Below are 18,520 nucleotides of genomic sequence, written 5' to 3' on the forward strand. Positions count from 1 at the left end.
GACCCAAATGGGGGACAAGAAACCCAGACACACGAGACCGATGCAAGAAGAACGCAGAGGCGAGACCCACACTACTCGACACAAGGTCAGACAAGCCCGATGCGCTTGAGCGAAGAGCTCAGTACATCGAATGCGATGAAAAGCTTTTCAATGAGTGACTGCCGGTGCCGAGTGAGACAAATCAGCTTGAGATGTGAGAGCAGAACCTTAAAGTATACCTAGCTACGTCGGCTCCCCAAGCGCCGACGATATCTGAGCAGCAGGAGCGAAGGCTGTCTCCTTGTAGAGCGAGTCGGCTTCAGAGCAGTCATGATCGATCGGGCGTGAGTGACGCCTTCGTGATTGTGATTCGTCCTTGTGGAAACGTCGAATTACGAATGCTGAATGTCACAGCATATTGCCGCAATTGAAGATGAGTTGCTGCTGATGCATGCAGCTATATATAGACGCGGCCAACTCAGACATACGGGGCATTTGGCATCATGTGTGCATATTCGAGTCACACGTCAACAGTCAGACTGCGAAACATGTGACTCTTGAAGCGTCTGCGCCCAGTAGGTGCATGCTCTGCACCCTCTCAATTGCTCAATATGAATCATGAATGTGAATGTGAACGCCATCAGGGTCACGAGTGTAAGTGAGCCTTGCATGGCTTCTGGTGTCACATGCCGGTAATACGCGCAGACAGCAATCTGAATTTACAAGAGGGATCTTTGGCCCAGACCAAGTCCATCAGTCTTGAGTCAAGTGCGGCGCGCACATGGCCCACCGAACGTCAGCAACCAAATCCCGATGTCTGCACGAGTGCAGATCGTGCGGTCAGTTCACTCGATGTTGCAATGAATGAAGTTGTCAAAGGTCCAACCGAACGCGTGTGGTTGGTCGACGCTCACACGCTCCACGACTTTCGAGGTACGCGATCACTTTGCACGTGTGACGTGTGCTGACGAGTCAGGTCCACGTTCCAGCGCAACGTGTCAGGACTCGAAGTCGACTCAGGAGACCTGATCCGAAACTGACAATTCTCGATGCGATTGAGGAGCGGCGGGTACATCGGGCGGGGATGTTGCACAGGAGTAGCAAACAAGTGATCGAGAGTCTTCAGAGTGAGGCAAGGGGTCAGGTATACCTCGATTTGAATCAAGAATCCATGGATGAATCGCGAACGCAAAGCTGCATGCGCTGGCGATGCATCTCACACCTACCTCAATGAAATCTCAAATTTGAATCAATAATAGTCAATGGTAAAAGTGATACCTAATCTTGAATCTTTCAAATCCTGAGTCGTGATACGACTCACCGCGGCCCGCGAAGAATTTGAATTCGCGTGGTAATCGAACTCCCGAATATATTAAACACACACGCGTACATGCATATATAGATATTTTGATTATCGATATAGCTAGCTACAGCAGCAAGCGCGGCGGCGCAGCAGCATGCATGTTCATCGAATGTCTACAGCATCACGGCGCACCTGCATACGACGTGCACACGAAAGACCTCCGCGAGTGAATATATATAAAGAACCACCAGCAATGAGCCGCAGTCACGAGAATTTCACAGTCGTGTATAAGCAAGAGGTTGCATACGGAACCACTCGCGAACCAGCACGGATCACGAAGGTACCATCGCAGATTCTACGCTCCCTCCCCACAGACGTCGCCTGTCTGCATGCTTGATCCACAATCTTGACCGCTCTTCGCTAGACGCTCGATCCTCTTCTCCTTGCTGCACTGACGCTCTCCAAGCTTTCGTTGAAGCATCCCATCTCGGTTCTGTTTGCCGTCAGATTGTCGATGTTTCCATGAGCCGCTCCGTCGCCACACAAGCAACACTGGCTCGAGCTGATCCGTTCAAGCGGCTGATCATTGGGATCGATGTAGGATTCTACGCTAGTAAGTGCACGCGCAAGACTGGAGGTCCGCGCTGCAGCAGCCCGTTTTGAGATTGCTTCATGATGCAGCGAGCGCCTCTTTCTGTTTGGTCAAGAGAGGTGCGAAGCCCAAGGTGGAAGGTGTTGATCCTTGGCCAGGTGAGTGTCTTGCGCAGACAGCACCAATATGCTACCGCCGCCTCACGACATACGCTCGCACTTGGCTGCCCGCGCAGGAACGCGCCAGCAGTTCGTAGCGAGCATAGTCGAGTACGATGACTGCGGACGCGCCAAGCTTCGCACATCGCCTTGCTGCGAATGCGATGAAGAAGCGCATTCGCACACGCAAGCGCCACGTCGCAGCGTCGACTGCTGGGCTTTGATGCGGTGAGTAGGCATATGCACCATCATCGAAGGAGTGCTTGCCCTATCTGAAGAGGTCCGAGTTGCCTGCAGCGCCATCGGAGCGACGTCAGCCACGTCGACCGATTCGGAGATTGTGGATCTGGACAGTGTACTGACGCAGCTTGCCGACTTTTTGAGCTTGGTATGGCAAGATGTCGGCGCTTTCCTTTGGAGCCGCTTCAGCGAGGAACACCGAGCTCTGATCGACGGCACCACCAAAGTCGAGCTGGTCTTGACGCATCCAGGTCATTGGGGAGTAAGTATAGCGGCAGGCTGAGATAGAAGCGACTCGACGCATCGCTGAATCTTCGCATGCGTCCGAGCAGAAAGCGCAACGCGGCTTGTTGGAGCATGCGTGCGGCGAAGCAGGTATAGTGGAGCCCGGGGGTCGTCTTAGGCTGACGTTGGTGTCCAGGAGCGACGCTGCTTTGCATTTTGTTGCCCCACAGATGCGCGCAGGAGAGCAGGTGATCGTCGTTGGCGCCGAGGATGGGTGTGATGTGGCGTGAGTAGTTGTCCGCCCAACCATTATGGTGCCCCATCACTGATCGTGCTTTCTACCGTCTGACAGCGCGTGGCGATCGACTGGAGAGAAGTACCAGCAGATCGCAGATCGAACGAGCACGAACCATCGACGCCGGCAAGGGACCTCGACGGCCCGTAGTAGTGACAGCACGACCGTACAGGCAGATCCAAGCGGGAGTGGCACAGTCAGCATGCCGCTGCGTAAGCGCACCCCTGCGAGTGTCCAGAAACGTCAGCGACGTGGACGAACCAACGTGGAAGAGGATGTCACTGCCCCCCGTCGAGCGTGGTCCGCTCCTCAAATGACGACGTGAGCTTTGAAGCGCCGATACCCTCCTGCTGCATGCTCATAAACTGCCACCTTTGACCCACTCGCTTCAGGTATTCCGTCATCGAGTTTTTCTACGCTGCAGCTTCGACTGCCATAGCCGAAAACGTGGCCGAGCACGTCGATGCGCTATGTCAGCAAGGCAAGTCGGTAGCCATCTTCACAACAAAGGAGATTGGCACCCTCTCTCCTTTCCACAGCACTGCGAGTACGAGCGATGTGAGAGGAGACTGAAGAGCACTGCTGACACGTTACTCACCGCACGTGGGCGAGCGACTGCAAGCGTGTGCACAGGGTCGTCAACGAGTGCGTGTCGTCGAACCCGACTCCATGTCTCAAAAGAGTCTTGCGGAAGGTGCGGTGCAAATGGCAATGCGCAATATCGTCATCAAGTGAGTGGTCGAGTCTGATCTCCCGAGGTGCTTGGGACTGACTGGCCGAACACTTCGTCGGCGCTCGAAAAGAGACACCAGAAAGTCTTTCTTTGGGATGGCATTTTGCGAGAGTTACGATCCGGACAAGCCAGAACACTTGGCACGCAGAGATTCCAAAATAAGGCATCCGCGAACCCAAGCTTTCATCCTACCTGGCAGATTTCAGCTGCTCGCAACCAAGGTGAGCAAAGCGGCGCCGGCCCAGAGAATCAAACATCTGCTGAGCGCCATTTGGCTCCCCGCTTTTTTTTTTTCTTCTTGACAGGACACGGAAGGCGACGTAGAATGCGCGCCGACCACTCTGAATGCTTTTTGCTCCGCCTCGCCGCTTGAAAGCACAGTTACCCTCAAGATCTTGGTCTGCAAGGCCGAAACCTGTCCTTGGTGGCTGCACGATGCACCGTTGTGAGTCGAGCGATGCTTTGACTTACTGCGAGGCCGCATCACAGGCTCACCAAAGGCGACCATGCAGCGAGGAATTGCTACCGATAAAGCTGGACTTGAGCGAGGCTGCCTTTCCCTGCAGGCGGTGCACCGCCACCGGTCTCACCTACTACCGTTGGCAGTGGACTTGCGAGCTCAAGTGGGAGGGTACAGAGATGAAAGTGGTCTGCAAGCCTGGCGAAGGACAGGGCATGTTGTGAGCTGCCAGACGAGCGGTGGGACCATTCGTATGCTGATGCTGACCATAAGCTATACAGTGCAAGCAGTGTATCTCCAATCCCTGCGAGACACGCTCGATATTGGGCCGCGAAAGTCGAGAGACAGACGACAAGCATCATGAGCGAGGGAGAAAGCAAAGGCAAAGGCACCATTCAGAAACAGGAATCCATGAAGAAGGACAAGAAGAAGAGCAAGAAGGAGCGCAGTACTTCTTCGAAAGGCGTTCGGGGCAGATCACTGACGTCTTTAAAGTAGGGCACCTCAGGCCACTGCGATGTTTGCGCCTGTCATCCCGACCATGTGTTCCGTGCTGCGATCCATGTTGTAAATTTGTACACTTGTCAAGCCAACACGACGGCTTCCGCGATGGTCGGAGGCACGCCCGGCGTGGCAGAGGTGTTGCTGATGGAGATTGCGACGAATCTCGCATTGATGGGCGGGCCACCAGTGTCTACGAGCTGCAAGTCGGTGGTATTGCCTACTCTCAGATCGACGATTGAGAAACCCGTCTCGTTGTAAGGAGCAGAAATTGTCACGGAGCGATTGGTGACAGCGGTGGAGTTGAGCAGCGTGCTATCCGAAGCAGCATTCGCGTTCGCGCTCGTCGAGACGGAGACTTGCGATGCTGGATACTTCGCCCAGTTGATGTGAATCGACTTGATGTCTCGTGGACTTTGACCAAGGTCGAGCAGCAGCACATTAGATGCAGCTTCGCCTTGCGAGCCATTGCGCGCCACTGGCGACCACGCCGTCGCGTTCGACCCGTCATTGGCAGCAAACGCGTAGCCTCCTGGCATGACCTCGGCTTGCGACGTCGCATTGCCGCACTGTGCCAGGTTGCCAGCGTAGGATGGCGCAAAAAGGTCGATGCGCGTGGTGGGTACGGTCAAGTCTTCTCCGACATTGAGAGTGTAATTGCCTGCCCGCTCATTTCGTGCACCAATTTCGACGCGGACCGGGGCGTCTCCAGTCGTGTGAGCAATGGTTGTATTGTCGCCTGCCACCGTGACGTCCAATCGGCTGGAGCGATGACGCATACCCTTGACCGTGTAGCCTCCCGGCGCGAGCTGAGGAGGCAAGCTCGGATCCAAGTAGAAGACGTCTGAGCGGCTTCTGTATCCAGTCATACCGTGCGTCCAAACTTGCAAGTAGCCTCCATGACCAGTCAAGAAAGTGTATGCGGGATTCGTGCCCCCATTGACGTTGTAGTCGTCTGTGGTCTGCTCGCTGAACTGGCCAAACGGACGCTCGTACGGCTTCCAAGACTCTTGAAGACGCGAGTAGGCTTCGCAGCCAGACTCGGACAAGGCGCTGGCAACGATGCTGTAGATGCTCCACGTCATGCCCGGTCCATTCGGAGACGTGGCACCGCTGTAGTATTCCAAGTCTGCCAGCGGATCGGGCTGCCTGTTCTTCGAGACTTCAAGCGGGTATGTCAAAAGAGTAACATCTGCTTGCTTGATGACAATGCTCCCGTTGAAGCCCTCGAATTCCAGTACAACGGTGTTGTTGGATGGCGTGTCGGTGGTCAGCACAGTCATGTTGTTGGCGATAGAAGACCAATTGGCTGGCACTTGATCCTGCAAGCCCAAAATGCCCGCTGCCTCAATGGCGTCGTTGAGAGTGACCTCGACCCCCGCATCCGTGAAAGCCTCGGCGTCGACTCTATTAGCGTACTCGTCCGGAGCTGTTGCGTTGAGCACGCGATAACCGCCATCTTCAGTGCGATTCACCAGCGAGGCAAACATCTCAGAGACCCCACGAAGTATGGGCCACGTGTAGCGCTCCAAGAAAGTCCTGTTGCCCGTCTGCTGGTAATGTTGCCAATGCGCCAGAGCAATGTCGGTGTTCAGATGGTACTCGTAATTGTAACAGGGACCGACTCCTGTGCAGTTCTGGCAGGATTCCACTTTTGATCTCAGCCAAGCTTGTACCGCATTCCTAGACAGCGTCGACTCACTTGATATCTCGCAGACACCCAGGGGTACAGCAGTCCGGACAAGTTGTACTGCTTCGCGTTGGCCTCTATCTGCTCCAGCTGTTTGTGACGGTACAGGAGAATGCTTTCGGCGTATTTCGGGTACAAGCTCAGCAGTGAAGGGAACATCCAGGTCTGGAAAGACGCAGACCTGTCAGCACTTGGATCAGGAGCAAATGCATTACGATTCAACTCACCTCGGCATCCCAGAACACAGAGCCAGCGTAGCTGTCGGAAGTCAAGCCAGAGGGAGCGATGGAGTTGTCGCCAAGGCCACGGCCTTCCTCGCTGCTCCTGACGTTAGCGAGCAGGTGGAAGAGACTGGCACGGGTGGTGCGCTGCCAGTCTTGCGCGTCGACGCTATCCGAGTGTACGACGATGTCGCCTCCCTCGCTCCAAATGTCCTCCCACGCTTGCCTGTGAGACTCTACGAGCGATGTCCACCCTTGCCTGACGGCCGAGGTGGAAGCGTTCAGCGCTTTTGCTCTAGGATCCGAAAACGCATCCGTCGAGGCAATGCCGACTGCCTTCCACACGCTGATCCCACGGTGAGCAGCCTCGAAACGAAAAGACGAGTGAGAGGTGGATGGCACACTCGCGTTGATGATGGCTGCCACGCTTTCGGGCAGCTCGACTGCCGAAAATGTCTGCTCATTTGCCGCGCTTTGGGACGCGTTCGAGATGAGCGTAGAGAAGGTGCTGAACTCCCAAGCGGTGACGTTCGGTACGCCTGCCGGGGAGACGGTGCTGTGAATGGTAGTCTTGGCATCGCTAGAGTTGAGAGTGCCTGCACCCTCACCCTCGACGCGCGCTGCCCCGCGACCGTCTAGAACGTCGGAAATGACGATGGACTGCAGAAGAGAGGCATCTGCGTCCTCGTTGGCCTCGACGTCGAGGCGGATGAGCCCGAGTTCAGGTATGCTTCGATGGGTTATGGCAGTGTAAGAGAGCCTCAATCCCTTCCACAAGAGACGGGTGATCACGGTACCGTTTCGAAGGCTCAAAGATTGCTCAAATTCGCTAATTTCTTCTCTTGGGGTGGCGATGGAAAAGGTAGACTCGTTCGCGCTGCCGACGCCGACAGTGAGGTAGAGACCTGTCCATGTGGGCAAAAGGGAGATGACCGACTCGCCTCCTGTTTGCGGAAAATTCGTTCCGATGGTGCTTGCCTGCACGTCGTAAAAGCCGGCGACCATGTTTGCCGTCACACGAGGGCCAAAAAGAGGCCAGCCTTGTCCGCCATTCTGCACGTCCGAAGCGGATGGCTCGATGGAATGAAAACCAAAGCCGGACGCGGGAAGTCGAGCCCCGATGTAGCCATTGGACACGTACGGTTGCTGGGCAGGAGCAAAGTTGCGCTTGCAATTTCAGCTAGCTTCTCACAGCAGCAGAATGGGACAGCGCAAAGAAGCTCACCGATTGCCAGCTGTTCGGTTCGTAGGATGTGAGGGTCTGTGTCCAATTGAAAGCTGCGTTGTCGGCTTGCGAGGAATCGACCGGTGCGGCCTGACCTTCACCTCGACTTGCATGCAGCGATTGTTGGTGAAAAGGCGAAGCAGCACATGCGCAGATGGCCAGACTCTGCAAGAGGAGATTCGCCTTCATTGTCGCTCGTGCTCTTCGATGTGCGGGCCGCTCTTGTCCAAGGCTGCTCGCGGTGATGGTGTGGGAAAGAAGGAGAGCGCTCGCTTCCTTGTGCCTGCCTCCATTCACGGCCCCCTTCGTATTTTGCGACTTTCCTCATCCACGACAGCACAGCGCGGTTAGGCAGTCAGGCAGGCTCGGCGAATTCGGAACAATCCGCCTACCTACCTACGGCATCGAGCCGCACATCGGCCTGTGGAGGTTTGGCAAACGCAGATCTTCGAATGCGGATCCGCGCAGTGACGCGCGGCAAGCTGCTTCTTGCCCGCGGTGAATTGGCCGATGCGTGACTGGACTCGCGACTGACGCACGTCTGCCTCAAAAACTGACGTAGGCGCGATCGACAGTCAGCAGGAGTCACTTCGCACAGTCACAGTCTTGAGTCAATGTGCTCCTCGATCCGCCCTATGCAGTCGTGAGTGCATGCCGTGCAGCAGCAGCAGCAGCAGCTCTGGATGGCATCTCTGGCCGAGATCTCGCCGATGCTACAGTCACGAGTACCCCACACCCAAACCCAGCATTTAGCGGCGTCTTGGCTGCTCTGCAGCTGCATGCTGACCGTTCCTGGATGGATGGCCTCGAGGCGGCTCGAGAGCAAAAAGCAAAAAGGTCTAGAGCATTCTCGCGGCGCGACGTTGAAACATTCGTTTGTTTGATGATCCGAGACAAGGGCAGCATGCAGTGCCAAAGTCAAAGTCAAAGTTGAATGCCTTCGTGATTCACATATTCACTCATTGTGATTCACGTTGATTGTCGCGGAACCTGCGTGCATGAGCCCACCTTCCATGCAGCCAAAGTAGGAAAGTCCGAAGATGAGACACGGGGAGCTTGCTGCAGCAGCAGCAGCAGCTTGCTGCACACAGATTGAGGGGCCAAAGCAGCGAGAGAGCTGCTGCTGCTGGGTCGGTCGTCTTCGCTTTCGTTGCTGGCGATCGCCCACGATAAGCGCGCTGATCCGCCGCCGCCGCCGCCGCCGCCGACGACGACGACGCTAGAATGTCGCGTTTGCTCTTCCTACTGCATGCACGCTGCATGCTGCTGCCTGCGCTTTCAAATAAGGATCTCTTCCATCTTTTGCTTGCTGCACAGCCCTCGCAAAAGCCTTTGGCCACTCCACCAGGACTCGTGACTGCACGTACACCCACACTGCGAGTACCGTAGCCCATTTGACAGTCAAAGTCAAGCAGCAGACGAAATCAATGCGAGATTAGACTCACGTCCCCACAATCAAGTTGACTTGGTGTGCTCGACAATCGATCCATTCTCTCGCTAGCACGGACTTGTCAGAAGCGCTGCAAGCAAGCAAGCAAGCAAGCAGGCAGGCAAACGAGCGCGAGCGCTTGATTCGTGCCCCGATCCGCTCCTCCCTTTTCATGATCGACTGTCCCTGACTTTCCGAAGCGGAGTGCGAAATGCCGCGAAGCTAAGCTATAGCTTGCGGATGAGGGTCTTCGCCACCAAGCGGGGAGGGCGGGACGCTTGATCGGGAGGGCTTCCTTGCTGAAACCACGCTCTCCGTCCTTTGGCGAGATCGTCCAGAAGCGCCCTGACCCCTGACGCGAAAGTCCCTAAAAGGGCAAGCGATGCGTTGGTGATCGTACTCGCTATGAAGCGTCTTTACTCCCATCTCTTTTAGCTTTCGCCTATTCTCTCTGCCTCGCACCTTTTTGCTGGCTACTGAGCACTAGCGAGTCGCAGCCATCATGCGCTTAACGCTGTCCAGCCTGCTCGCCTTGAGCCTTGCGCTCTTGCTGAGCGTCTCTTCCTCCCAGGCGGTCGGCATTCAAAGCAAAGCAGCCAAAGGCGACGCTGCCCGTGCAGATGCGATCAAGCAAGCGTACAGGACGAGCTACGAAGGCTACTTGACATATGCTCGCGGTCAAGATTCTCTGTTGCCCCTCTCCAAACGAGGCACTGGCGGCTTTGGCAATTGGGGCGCCACGATGATCGACTCTCTGACCACTTCTTACCTCATGGGTTTCAAAGATTTATTCGACGAGAGCCGAAGGTTCGTCCGAACCGTAGACTTCACCAAGACGTCCCAAAGCGAAATCAGCATCTTCGAAACCAACATCCGTTACATTGGTGCCCTGCTTTCTGCTTATGAGCTTTCGGGCAAGCAGTACAAGACTTTCATCAACCAAGCCACCAAGATTGGGGATCGCGTGCTGGCAGGTTGGGTGGGTAATAATGACTTGCCCTACAACACCCTGCAAAATTGGAGTTCTGGCGGAAAACCCAAGACTGGCAATGGGGCCATCATCGCCGAGACTGGGACTCTGATCTTGGAGCTGACGAGGCTGTCAAAGTACAGCGGCAACGCCACGTACGGTCAACATGCCGTGCGCGCGATGAAAGCTACGATCAACGCGCCGCAGATTGGTCTTCCGGCAGGATTGCACGGCCAAGGCATCGATCCTGCTACAGGCAAAGCGACGGATGATTACATGACTTGGGGAGGAGGGTCCGACTCGGCGCTAGAGTATGAGATCAAGTATGGCCAATTGAAAGGCACCACCACCACCTGGATCCCAGCGTGGATCTCCACTGTCAAGGCCAGCGTCCGATACCTCATCACGGAGGCCGGAGGAACAGCAAAGAAGCTTACCTACCTCACCGACTACAGTCCATCCTACGGAGGTCAGATCCCGCGCGGCTCTCATCTCGGATGCTTCGTGGGGGGCAACTGGATCCTGGGAGGCAAGCTGCTGCACAGCCAAGCTATCGTCGACTACGGCATGAAGTTGACGGAGAGCTGCATCAACACATACACCTCCAGCCCAACGGGTATCGGACCGGAAAGCTTCGTCTACAAGGCTGCAAATGGCTCTACGAACGGAGTCAGAGTCAGCAACGAAGCCTTCTACGCACTGAATGGATACGACTTCGAGTCGACGCCCTACATTCTGCGTCCTGAAGTCCTTGAGAGCGTCTTCTACGCTGTGAGTAATTCCGTGACATTGTGTTCTCAGAGGCGTTGAGTTGATAGCTGACAAATTGCTCGAATGCTTGATTTGCTCGCAGTATCGAACCACTGGTGACAAGAAATGGCAAGATCTGGCATGGAACGCTTTCCAATCGATTCAGCGATACTGCAAAGTCTCTTACGGGTCCTTTGCCAGTATCGCCGAGGTGAACAACACCTTGACAAGGAAGCTGGACGATTCGGAGAGTTTCTTGTATGCGGAACTCTTCAAGTACCTGTACTTGACATTTTCAGACCCGAGCATAGCTTCGCTGGACAAGTACGTCTTCAACACCGAAGGCCACCCATTCGAACAAGAGAAGCCAAATGCGGATTACAGTTCGCTCTACGCCTCCGCTGCCAGCTTGCCAGCTCCTCTCGGTCTGCAAAAGGCTGCTGCGACTGGTGTCAGCGCGGAGCCTACTAGGACGAAGAAAGCTCCGCCTCTTCCAGCTTTCAGCAACATCCCTTCTCAGCTCGGAGACCTTGGCAAGGACATCCTCAAGACTCTCGGCGACCTGGGTGGCGGAGTTCAAAACATCGTCACGGCACTGCTTAGCCGCACTGATGCGGATGCGGATGCGGGCCAGGAGCGAGAGAGCGCAGAGGATGCAGGAGTGGTCGTGAAGAAGAAGAAACGTCACTTTGGTCAAGGAAAGAGCACGTGGTCGCCAAAGCTATGATGCTACACCACACACGTGCCCGCGCGTCAAGGCGCGGGCGCAGCGATTTCGTCCCACCTGCTCGGAGTAAGGCGACTCCACGTCGCGCCTGCACCTCGCTATCAATTCAATCCAGTCTCGAATGGTCGCGAACTCCCCTTCTGCTTGCAATCTGCACCTGGCTGCATCGTTCCGTCACCCACTTCTTTTTTCCTAATGTATCGTCAATATACCACAACCAGAAAGCGAGCGCTCTTCTTCTCTCAGCTACCGCTCTGACTGGAGTTTGCGGTCTTTGCAGCCGATGCGGGCCTTGCATTTCTGGCACGCGCGTCAACTCATGTGGCCAAGATCAACATCGCCGAAGCGATCACAAAGGCCAGTGCTACTTGAAAGCAATCACCGTTTACGGTTTCGAAGAAGTTTGATGGTGACGATTGATTGTGGGCGTTGTCAATCTTCAAACGGTCCGTTGTAAGACCGTCCGAGCAAATCTCACAGAGAGGCGTTCCCCTTCGAAGGCGCCTCGACAAGCTCGAGGCTGAGCGCGCGAGCCACGACAGCGTAACGGTCGCACGCTTCGTTGATCCTGCACTCCCGAACATGCACAATGTCAGCTCGCTGAGAGATGTCTGTTGGACGCGCCGAACCCTCGATAGACCCTTCGCTCACCTCTTTTGGGTGCTCTTGCCTGCACCATGGCCGGCGTCGAGCTCAAGGCGTGCCAGAATTGGATTTGGATTGTTCTGTGAAGGGGCGCGAGATGTCAGTGTACTGTCCGCAGGTGTGCATCGGTGTAGCCACTCACGGGCAACTTGTGCTGCAGCTCTGCTGTCATTTTGAAAGTGTGAGCAGGAACGACTCGATCATCATGGTCTCCGCTCAAGAGGAGTACGGTGGGGTATATCTTTTTGGCATCTACGTTGTGCAGAGGACTGTAGGCATAGTTGTAGTCGAAAGCTTCTGGGTCTTCCGTGGGCTTGCCGTAATCTGCCTCCCAGGCTTTTCCGATGGTAAATTCAGCAAAGCGCAACATATCGTGTACGCCGACCTAGACAGAGCGCAAGGGGTTTGGATAACCCAGATGAAGAGGACCGCGTTCAGTCCCACGGGCGCACACGACCAATCCCTTCGACGCGTTTCCCGCACTCACCTCCGCGACAACAGCTCCGATACCATGCTCGGGCTGAGCCTGATTGCCGACAGCCATCGCTCCCATTCCTCCATTGCTTCCACCATTGACGATGATTTTACCCTTTGCAGCATACTTGTTCTCCACCAAGTACTTGGCGGCCGCGAGCCAATCATCAAAGGTATTCTGCTTCTTGAGCAGCCTGCCTTCATTGTGCCAGCTGTCTCCATACTCGGAGCCCCCACGAGCGTTCACAAAGACCAAAATCCCCTTGTAGAGCGTCACCCAGGTCATTAGACTCGGGGAGAAAGCGGGTTGCATAGGGATCGCAAATCCTCCATAGGCATAGAGCCAGACCGGTGCGCTTCCGTCGAGCTTGGTGTCCTTGCGCCGAGTGACGAACATCGGCACCTTTGTCCCGTCCTTGGACGGGAAGAAGATCTGCTCCGAAATGTAGTCCTCTTCTCGGATGTTTGCCACGACTGTCGATCGGTACACTGACTCTGTGGGCGTGTCAGTGGGACTGGACTTCTCGGGCCAGTCCAACCGGACGGTCGTGCCGGGTGCGGTAAAGCTCATGTAGCTGACAAAAGCAGTATTGTCCTCCACTCGTCCAGACAGCTGGGTGATGGAACCGACGAGCTCGGGCAGAAGACGCTTGATCTTCTTGCCAGTCTTGAGCTCCAGCTGCCAGAGTTCATCCTTGACGTCTCTCAGGTAAATGACGAGCAGCTTATCTCCAGCGATGACGCTTGCGGAGCTGAGTGTTGCCTGTGGATCCTCCGGCAGGACGTCTTCGGTGGGTGCGACGCCCTTGAGCTTTGCAGGATGTCCCTCTTGATCTTCGATTTTGCTCAGATCGATCTTGACGAGCTTGTAATTTGGGGCATCTTTGTTCGTCATGAAGTAGAATACAGGACCTTCGTTTGCGATGTAGCCCAATGTAGAATCAAAAGCTGTCGAGATCGGCTTCCACTTCATCGAGCCACCAATGGGCTGTCCCTTCAGGCTCAACGCAAAAGTCCTGCTCTTGGTGTCGGTGTCCTTGCTGTTGCCCAGCAGGAGCCACTCGCCGTCACTGTACCGATTCATCAAGACCAGCGCCCGAGGTGGACGTCAGCAAGATGACAATGAGCGCGCGATGCTGCGATAAGCCCAACTCACTCGCTGATCTGCGGAGACCACATGCTTGTGGGGATATCGACATCCTTCGAAACAATCTTGACGTCGTCCTTGGCACTAGTGCCTAGAACGTGATAGAAGAGCTCGGCATCTTTGTTGGCGTCGGTCTCCGTGCCAGAGTCCTTTACGTGCGCAGGGGGCTCGGGGTAGCGCTGGTAGAAGAAGCCTTTATCATCGTGAGTCCAGACAGGACCGCTAAACTTGACGTGAGAAATGACATCCGATAGTCGATCTGGTCCTCCAGAAGGAGCTGTGGACTCGTCCGTAGGCGGCTCAACAAATGGTGCAGATGCTTCGCGTACGTAGATGGTGTTCCAGTCCGATCCAGCTTTGCTGATGCCGTAGGCAAAGTATTTGCCAGACTTGGAGAACGCTGATGCGGCAGACAGTGGCTGACAGCTTCAGCAGAGCATCGACGCTGTGCGCATATTTGCAGCACTCACACATCGACGACAAGGCCACTGTGCCGTCCTTGCTTAGGAGCTGCAAGAGGGCAAAGCAAGCAAGGGTAGCGCATGCATCAGTTATGTTTGGGATTGCTAGCGCAGGTGAACACGGCCGAGTAGAGGCGTGTCGTATTCACATTTTGGTCGAACCATCGCTGACCAGCAGGCTTATCCCCAGCGGGAAGATCCACTTCATTCTTAGACACCCTATAGATGGTGCTTTGTGGGTCGAGTCCCGCATTGTAAGAGTAGTATGCTGCGCTGCCGTCTCCTTTGAAAGAAGGACAAGAAAACCGAGGGTACTGAAAGTTCGCCTCCAGCCTATGGTACAAGCAAGCGAGGTCGCAGCGTCAGCAAGTGTGAACACGCAATGCTCGCTGAGCGGCGCTCACTGCTTCTTGAAAGTCTCGCGATGAGCTGATAAAGCAAAGTGCGCGATTTTGAAGTTGCCGTGTGTCAGCGTGGCCCAATGACTCGTGACTACTTCTTTGACCAGACTGCTCCCGCTCCGAGCATGTCCCACTCAGCGCGTCAAGGGCAGCACCCTCACTCACGATAGCCTGCAATGTAGCTCTCAGCCAGCTTCGCCTGCTTCAGCACGAACTCCTTGGTTTCTTCCGACTGGCTGGGAGGCGTATGTAGCCACTCATAAGGTTCAGGGACGACTACTTCCTTGCCACCAGCTTTTTTGCTCTTGTAAGATTTGCTGGCATCCCCCCTTCTGGCTGCAGGAAATGGTTTGGTGGAAGGATCCCATCCTGGTGCATTGGATGTGGACGACATATTCTCCTTGTCTCGTGATGTTGTTGTGCTCAAAGATCGAGAAGACCAGAGTGGAATGGAGAACGTATGTCCGCGCGAGCTGAATGCCGAGAAGTTCGTACGCGGTGCCCAATGAACGAGGGAAGAGTGAGATCCCGAAAGATTGAGCGAGATGGACACTCCGAGCAAAGCAGTCGCGGCGCTGAGTGCACCGAGACCACGCTTGGAAGGGAGCAGAGACGAAGGACGCCAAGGGCTGGTGGTCGCAGTAGTAGCGGGAGAAGAAGGCTTCGCAGATCGAGTGGTGGCAGAGCTTGACAAGGTTGCTTTGGCACGAGAAAAGGCTCGAGACATAGCAGGCTGAGGCTCCTCTGGATGCGAAGGCAAGCAATCACAATGGAAGTCAAATCAAAAGGCAGCCATAGAAGCGACGTCAGACGAGTGCGATGATGCCGCCTTGACCGCTCACCCTGCTCAGTTGACGATGAGGTGTGGTTTGCACAGCACACACGTACGCGATCAGATCCACAGGGACGACGCTGCTGCTGGCGCCATCCATGCATGCAGGGTTCCAAACAGGTCACTGTATAGCGGTGCGAATGCTGCTGGATGGCTGGCTGGCTGGCTGGCTGACTGCTGGATGACTGCTGTTGTGGCTGCGTCATATACATGCGCCCAAAAGGTCCGTGCGCGCTTCATTTAGCGCAGCCACAATACCGCGGTAAATTATATTCCCTTCGGGTGCACGCTTATCCTTGACGCGTAGCGTGCTATCCTCGATTGTTTTTGGTTTCACTCATGACTGCATGGCTCACTCCTCGGTCAGTCTGAACCTGAGGAGTTCACAACTTCACAGCAAATTTGAATATCATCGTGCAATTCGACCATGACTCAAGACTGGCTCGACCTGATCGCAAATCCAAGGATCGCGAATGTCATTCTCTACGAGATGCTCTTGTAACAGGAGTCGATCAGGGCTATGGTCATGGACGCCTCCGTAATTCCGAACGCTGTTGCACTACAAAGCAGTGCGGGACTCAAAGAGCGCATCCACGATTTGAGCTACCTACCACGCAGTCGCAAAAGACAAGATCAAACACACATCTACCATTCGAACACGATGCGAAATCCCGAGAGGAGGGCAGAGGACGCTCAAGTGATGCTGTGCAGTCCGCCGTCCCCGCGAATTGCCCAGTCAAGAGTGTCTGCAACTCCACGTTCACAATTGCGTGCAGGGTGGGGCACGGTGGTGTGAAAGTACACTTGCGAAAAGCCTAAGCCATTCTCAAGACATGACTCATCAACTGATTCGCAATATCCGTGTGCGCCAGTCCCCGAATGGCGATGCTCAGACACTGGCGGCAATGACGCTGGACGTGTAAGCGAGCACCGGGCCCGAGAATGGCTGCTCAGCGAGGGTCCGGACAAGTTCACTGATCGTGTGCACCTGCCGTGGTGCAGGAGCTGGCGTGCTGTGATGCTGGCCTGATGGCGTTGTGCTTCGTATCCGTGTCGATGCACGTGCTAAGAGGGAAATAGACAAGTCATGTGAAGCGAAAAAAAGCCTCGCATTCTCAATTTGAGATAGAGCATGCCTCTATCTCACCACGTCGCCTTTGCGTTTGATGATCCACACGCGATGTCGAGCTCCTACACCAGATGATGGAATGTCGGCATACAGCTGCACGTATTGCAATGTGCCATGAGCGTCCTTCGAAATAAGAATGCGAAGAGAACTTGCCGTCAGCTGCCGTGATATCCATAGAGAGCGGAATGGGCTTGGCTCACCTTTTCCAGCTTGGCCCAGACATCGGCGGAAGTGTACGTGCCGGGTCCTCCATTCCCTCTCAAAGACGCACTTCCAAATCCAGAGCTCAGCGCACGGAAAGGAGCAGCCAGCCAATTGGGCACGCTCCAAGATTCTCCGGGCGCAGTACCGTTGCTCGTCACGGGATAGTGAGCTCTAGAACCCTGCGCTTGATCCTGGGCATCTAGATTTGCCCACTGTGCAAGATCTTCCAGCGCTTGCAATGCTGCCTGACCCGTCTTCATCGCTGCGTCCGAAGTCGCTTGCCGCGCCCGCTCAAACATAGTCAGCGATTCTCCACGAGCTTTGGAGCTGATGCGAAAGTGCAGCGTGGTAGCGGCATCGTCGGCCGAGCTTGCCGCTGCCGTTCCGCGAGAGTGGAATTTGAGAGGTGGCAGCAAGTGTTGGCGGATCTGCGATGGCCCGAAAGGGATCAGAAAGCTTCCTAGAGCAAGCAAAGCAAAGCGTCCCGCTCGCTACACACCTCGTCGGACCTGTTGATTCGCTTGCAAGCGTCCTCGAAGATGACTGTGGGCGAATTACTTGCAAAGAGCTCGGTGGACACGCTCCAAAATACGGCGAGCGTTAGAGTACCACCGATGAGAACGATGGTAAGTCGCGACGTGTTCAATGAAGCTCTAAAGACTGTGGGGCGAGAGGAGCGCACAGATGAAGCAGAGTCAGGAAGTTGCCAACCATCGCCGGTGGTCGCACAAAAGGAGAGGGCTGAAGCTCGATGGGAGCGCGCGCAAGGCTTGTCTTGGGAACGCGCATTCACCCCGCCGCGTTGCCCTTCGCAGATGAACACAGAGCGAGTGCAGCTAGGCTCACCTTTCTCCCGACCTTTCAATTCAGACCATTCTTTTTCACCGCCTGCCAGACGATCCCAGGTGCCCGTCTCAGCGGAGGTGCCCATACCCAAAGGGTTCCTCATCGCGCCCAATCCCAACCCTCCACCAGGCAAAGCAGAAGTTGCAGATGCTGCAGCACTGTGATCGGATGCTGCACGAGGATCAGTGAATCGAGAGGATGGGCTTATGCGTCCTATCGGTACGCTTTTGCCTTGGATCTGCGAAGTATTGCCATTGCTGCTGCCACTCGCGCTCTGTGCGCTACGCAGCTGATCCAGGATTGTTCGCTGTTCGAATGCTGTTCTCGAAGAAGTTGCCTCGGATGCACTCGTCCCTCTGCCGGCAGATCTAGATCTGGACTGCTCAAAGCGACTCTTGTCCGCCTTCTCGTCAAGTCGCCAAGCGCAGCTCATATGAAGGCATCGCTGATCCAACCTCCGATTGCATACGGAGCTGTGACCGGATTCGCAGATGATGGCATGAGTGGGTCTTGCACTTCTGGATGCTGCAGCGCGGCAGGTAGTTGAAGCTCTGCACAGGCTCTGCGTTGGTGATGACGCTTTGAACATGTCGAGATGAGGGCAGATGAACTGTCAAGATTTGAAGCTGCAAGCCCGCCGTCGCTTTGGCTTGCATGCAGGCTGCCTTTAGGATGGGTGATGGTCTCCTGAAAGCTGAAAGCACAAATCACGAGTGAGCGAAATCGTGAATATTATCCATCTTCTCCACTCGGCTTGCAGGCGCGCCACAGCCGGCCGCGCAGCTGCTGCATGCTGGAGTCCCAACAGTGAGTCGTGAGTCGTGGGTCGTGAGTTAGAAGAGTCGTGAGTGTCAGCGATACATCGCGATGAGGGCGTGGACAT

At 55.3% G+C, this 18,520-nt stretch overlaps 5 protein-coding genes across 5 annotated transcripts; 2 read left to right on the forward strand and 3 right to left on the reverse strand.

Moving 5' to 3' along the window:
• Positions 1–1,804: 1,804 nt before the first annotated feature.
• Positions 1,805–4,483, forward strand: IE81DRAFT_344144 (hypothetical protein; the record flags this gene model as incomplete). The annotated part of the gene is made up of 12 exons (XM_025515777.1): positions 1,805–1,895; positions 1,964–2,032; positions 2,110–2,260; positions 2,330–2,534; positions 2,605–2,783; positions 2,850–3,089; positions 3,185–3,350; positions 3,426–3,523; positions 3,596–3,746; positions 3,831–3,970; positions 4,038–4,205; positions 4,267–4,483. The coding sequence occupies 12 exons, from the start codon at positions 1,805–1,807 to the stop codon at positions 4,481–4,483; spliced, it is 1,875 nt and encodes a 624-aa protein (XP_025373239.1).
• Positions 4,484–4,569: 86 nt separating this feature from the next.
• IE81DRAFT_363505 (hypothetical protein) lies at positions 4,570–7,811 on the reverse strand (the record flags this gene model as incomplete). The annotated part of the gene is made up of 4 exons (XM_025516780.1): positions 4,570–6,123; positions 6,189–6,341; positions 6,404–7,543; positions 7,623–7,811. The coding sequence occupies 4 exons, from the start codon at positions 7,809–7,811 to the stop codon at positions 4,570–4,572; spliced, it is 3,036 nt and encodes a 1,011-aa protein (XP_025373240.1).
• A 1,742-nt stretch (positions 7,812–9,553) lies between these two features.
• On the forward strand, positions 9,554–11,524 carry IE81DRAFT_308146 (seven-hairpin glycosidase; the record flags this gene model as incomplete). Its single annotated transcript, XM_025512367.1, has 2 exons — positions 9,554–10,792; positions 10,875–11,524. 2 exons carry the CDS (start codon positions 9,554–9,556, stop codon positions 11,496–11,498), a joined length of 1,863 nt encoding a protein of 620 aa, XP_025373241.1. The 3' UTR covers positions 11,499–11,524.
• Positions 11,525–11,972: 448 nt separating this feature from the next.
• IE81DRAFT_333060 (hypothetical protein) lies at positions 11,973–15,020 on the reverse strand (the record flags this gene model as incomplete). The annotated part of the gene is made up of 8 exons (XM_025515354.1): positions 11,973–12,066; positions 12,150–12,223; positions 12,286–12,528; positions 12,631–13,687; positions 13,774–14,164; positions 14,235–14,274; positions 14,375–14,558; positions 14,788–15,020. 8 exons carry the CDS (start codon positions 15,018–15,020, stop codon positions 11,973–11,975), a joined length of 2,316 nt encoding a protein of 771 aa, XP_025373242.1.
• A 1,576-nt stretch (positions 15,021–16,596) lies between these two features.
• IE81DRAFT_344148 (hypothetical protein) lies at positions 16,597–18,226 on the reverse strand (the record flags this gene model as incomplete). Its single annotated transcript, XM_025515778.1, has 4 exons — positions 16,597–16,710; positions 16,788–17,219; positions 17,291–17,451; positions 17,638–18,226. The coding sequence occupies 4 exons, from the start codon at positions 18,224–18,226 to the stop codon at positions 16,597–16,599; spliced, it is 1,296 nt and encodes a 431-aa protein (XP_025373243.1).
• Between the last annotated feature and the right edge of the window lie 294 nt (positions 18,227–18,520).

Source organism: Ceraceosorus guamensis (genome assembly GCF_003144195.1).
Source record: "Ceraceosorus guamensis strain MCA 4658 unplaced genomic scaffold IE81scaffold_2, whole genome shotgun sequence".
Classification (NCBI taxonomy): domain Eukaryota; kingdom Fungi; phylum Basidiomycota; class Exobasidiomycetes; order Ceraceosorales; family Ceraceosoraceae; genus Ceraceosorus; species Ceraceosorus guamensis.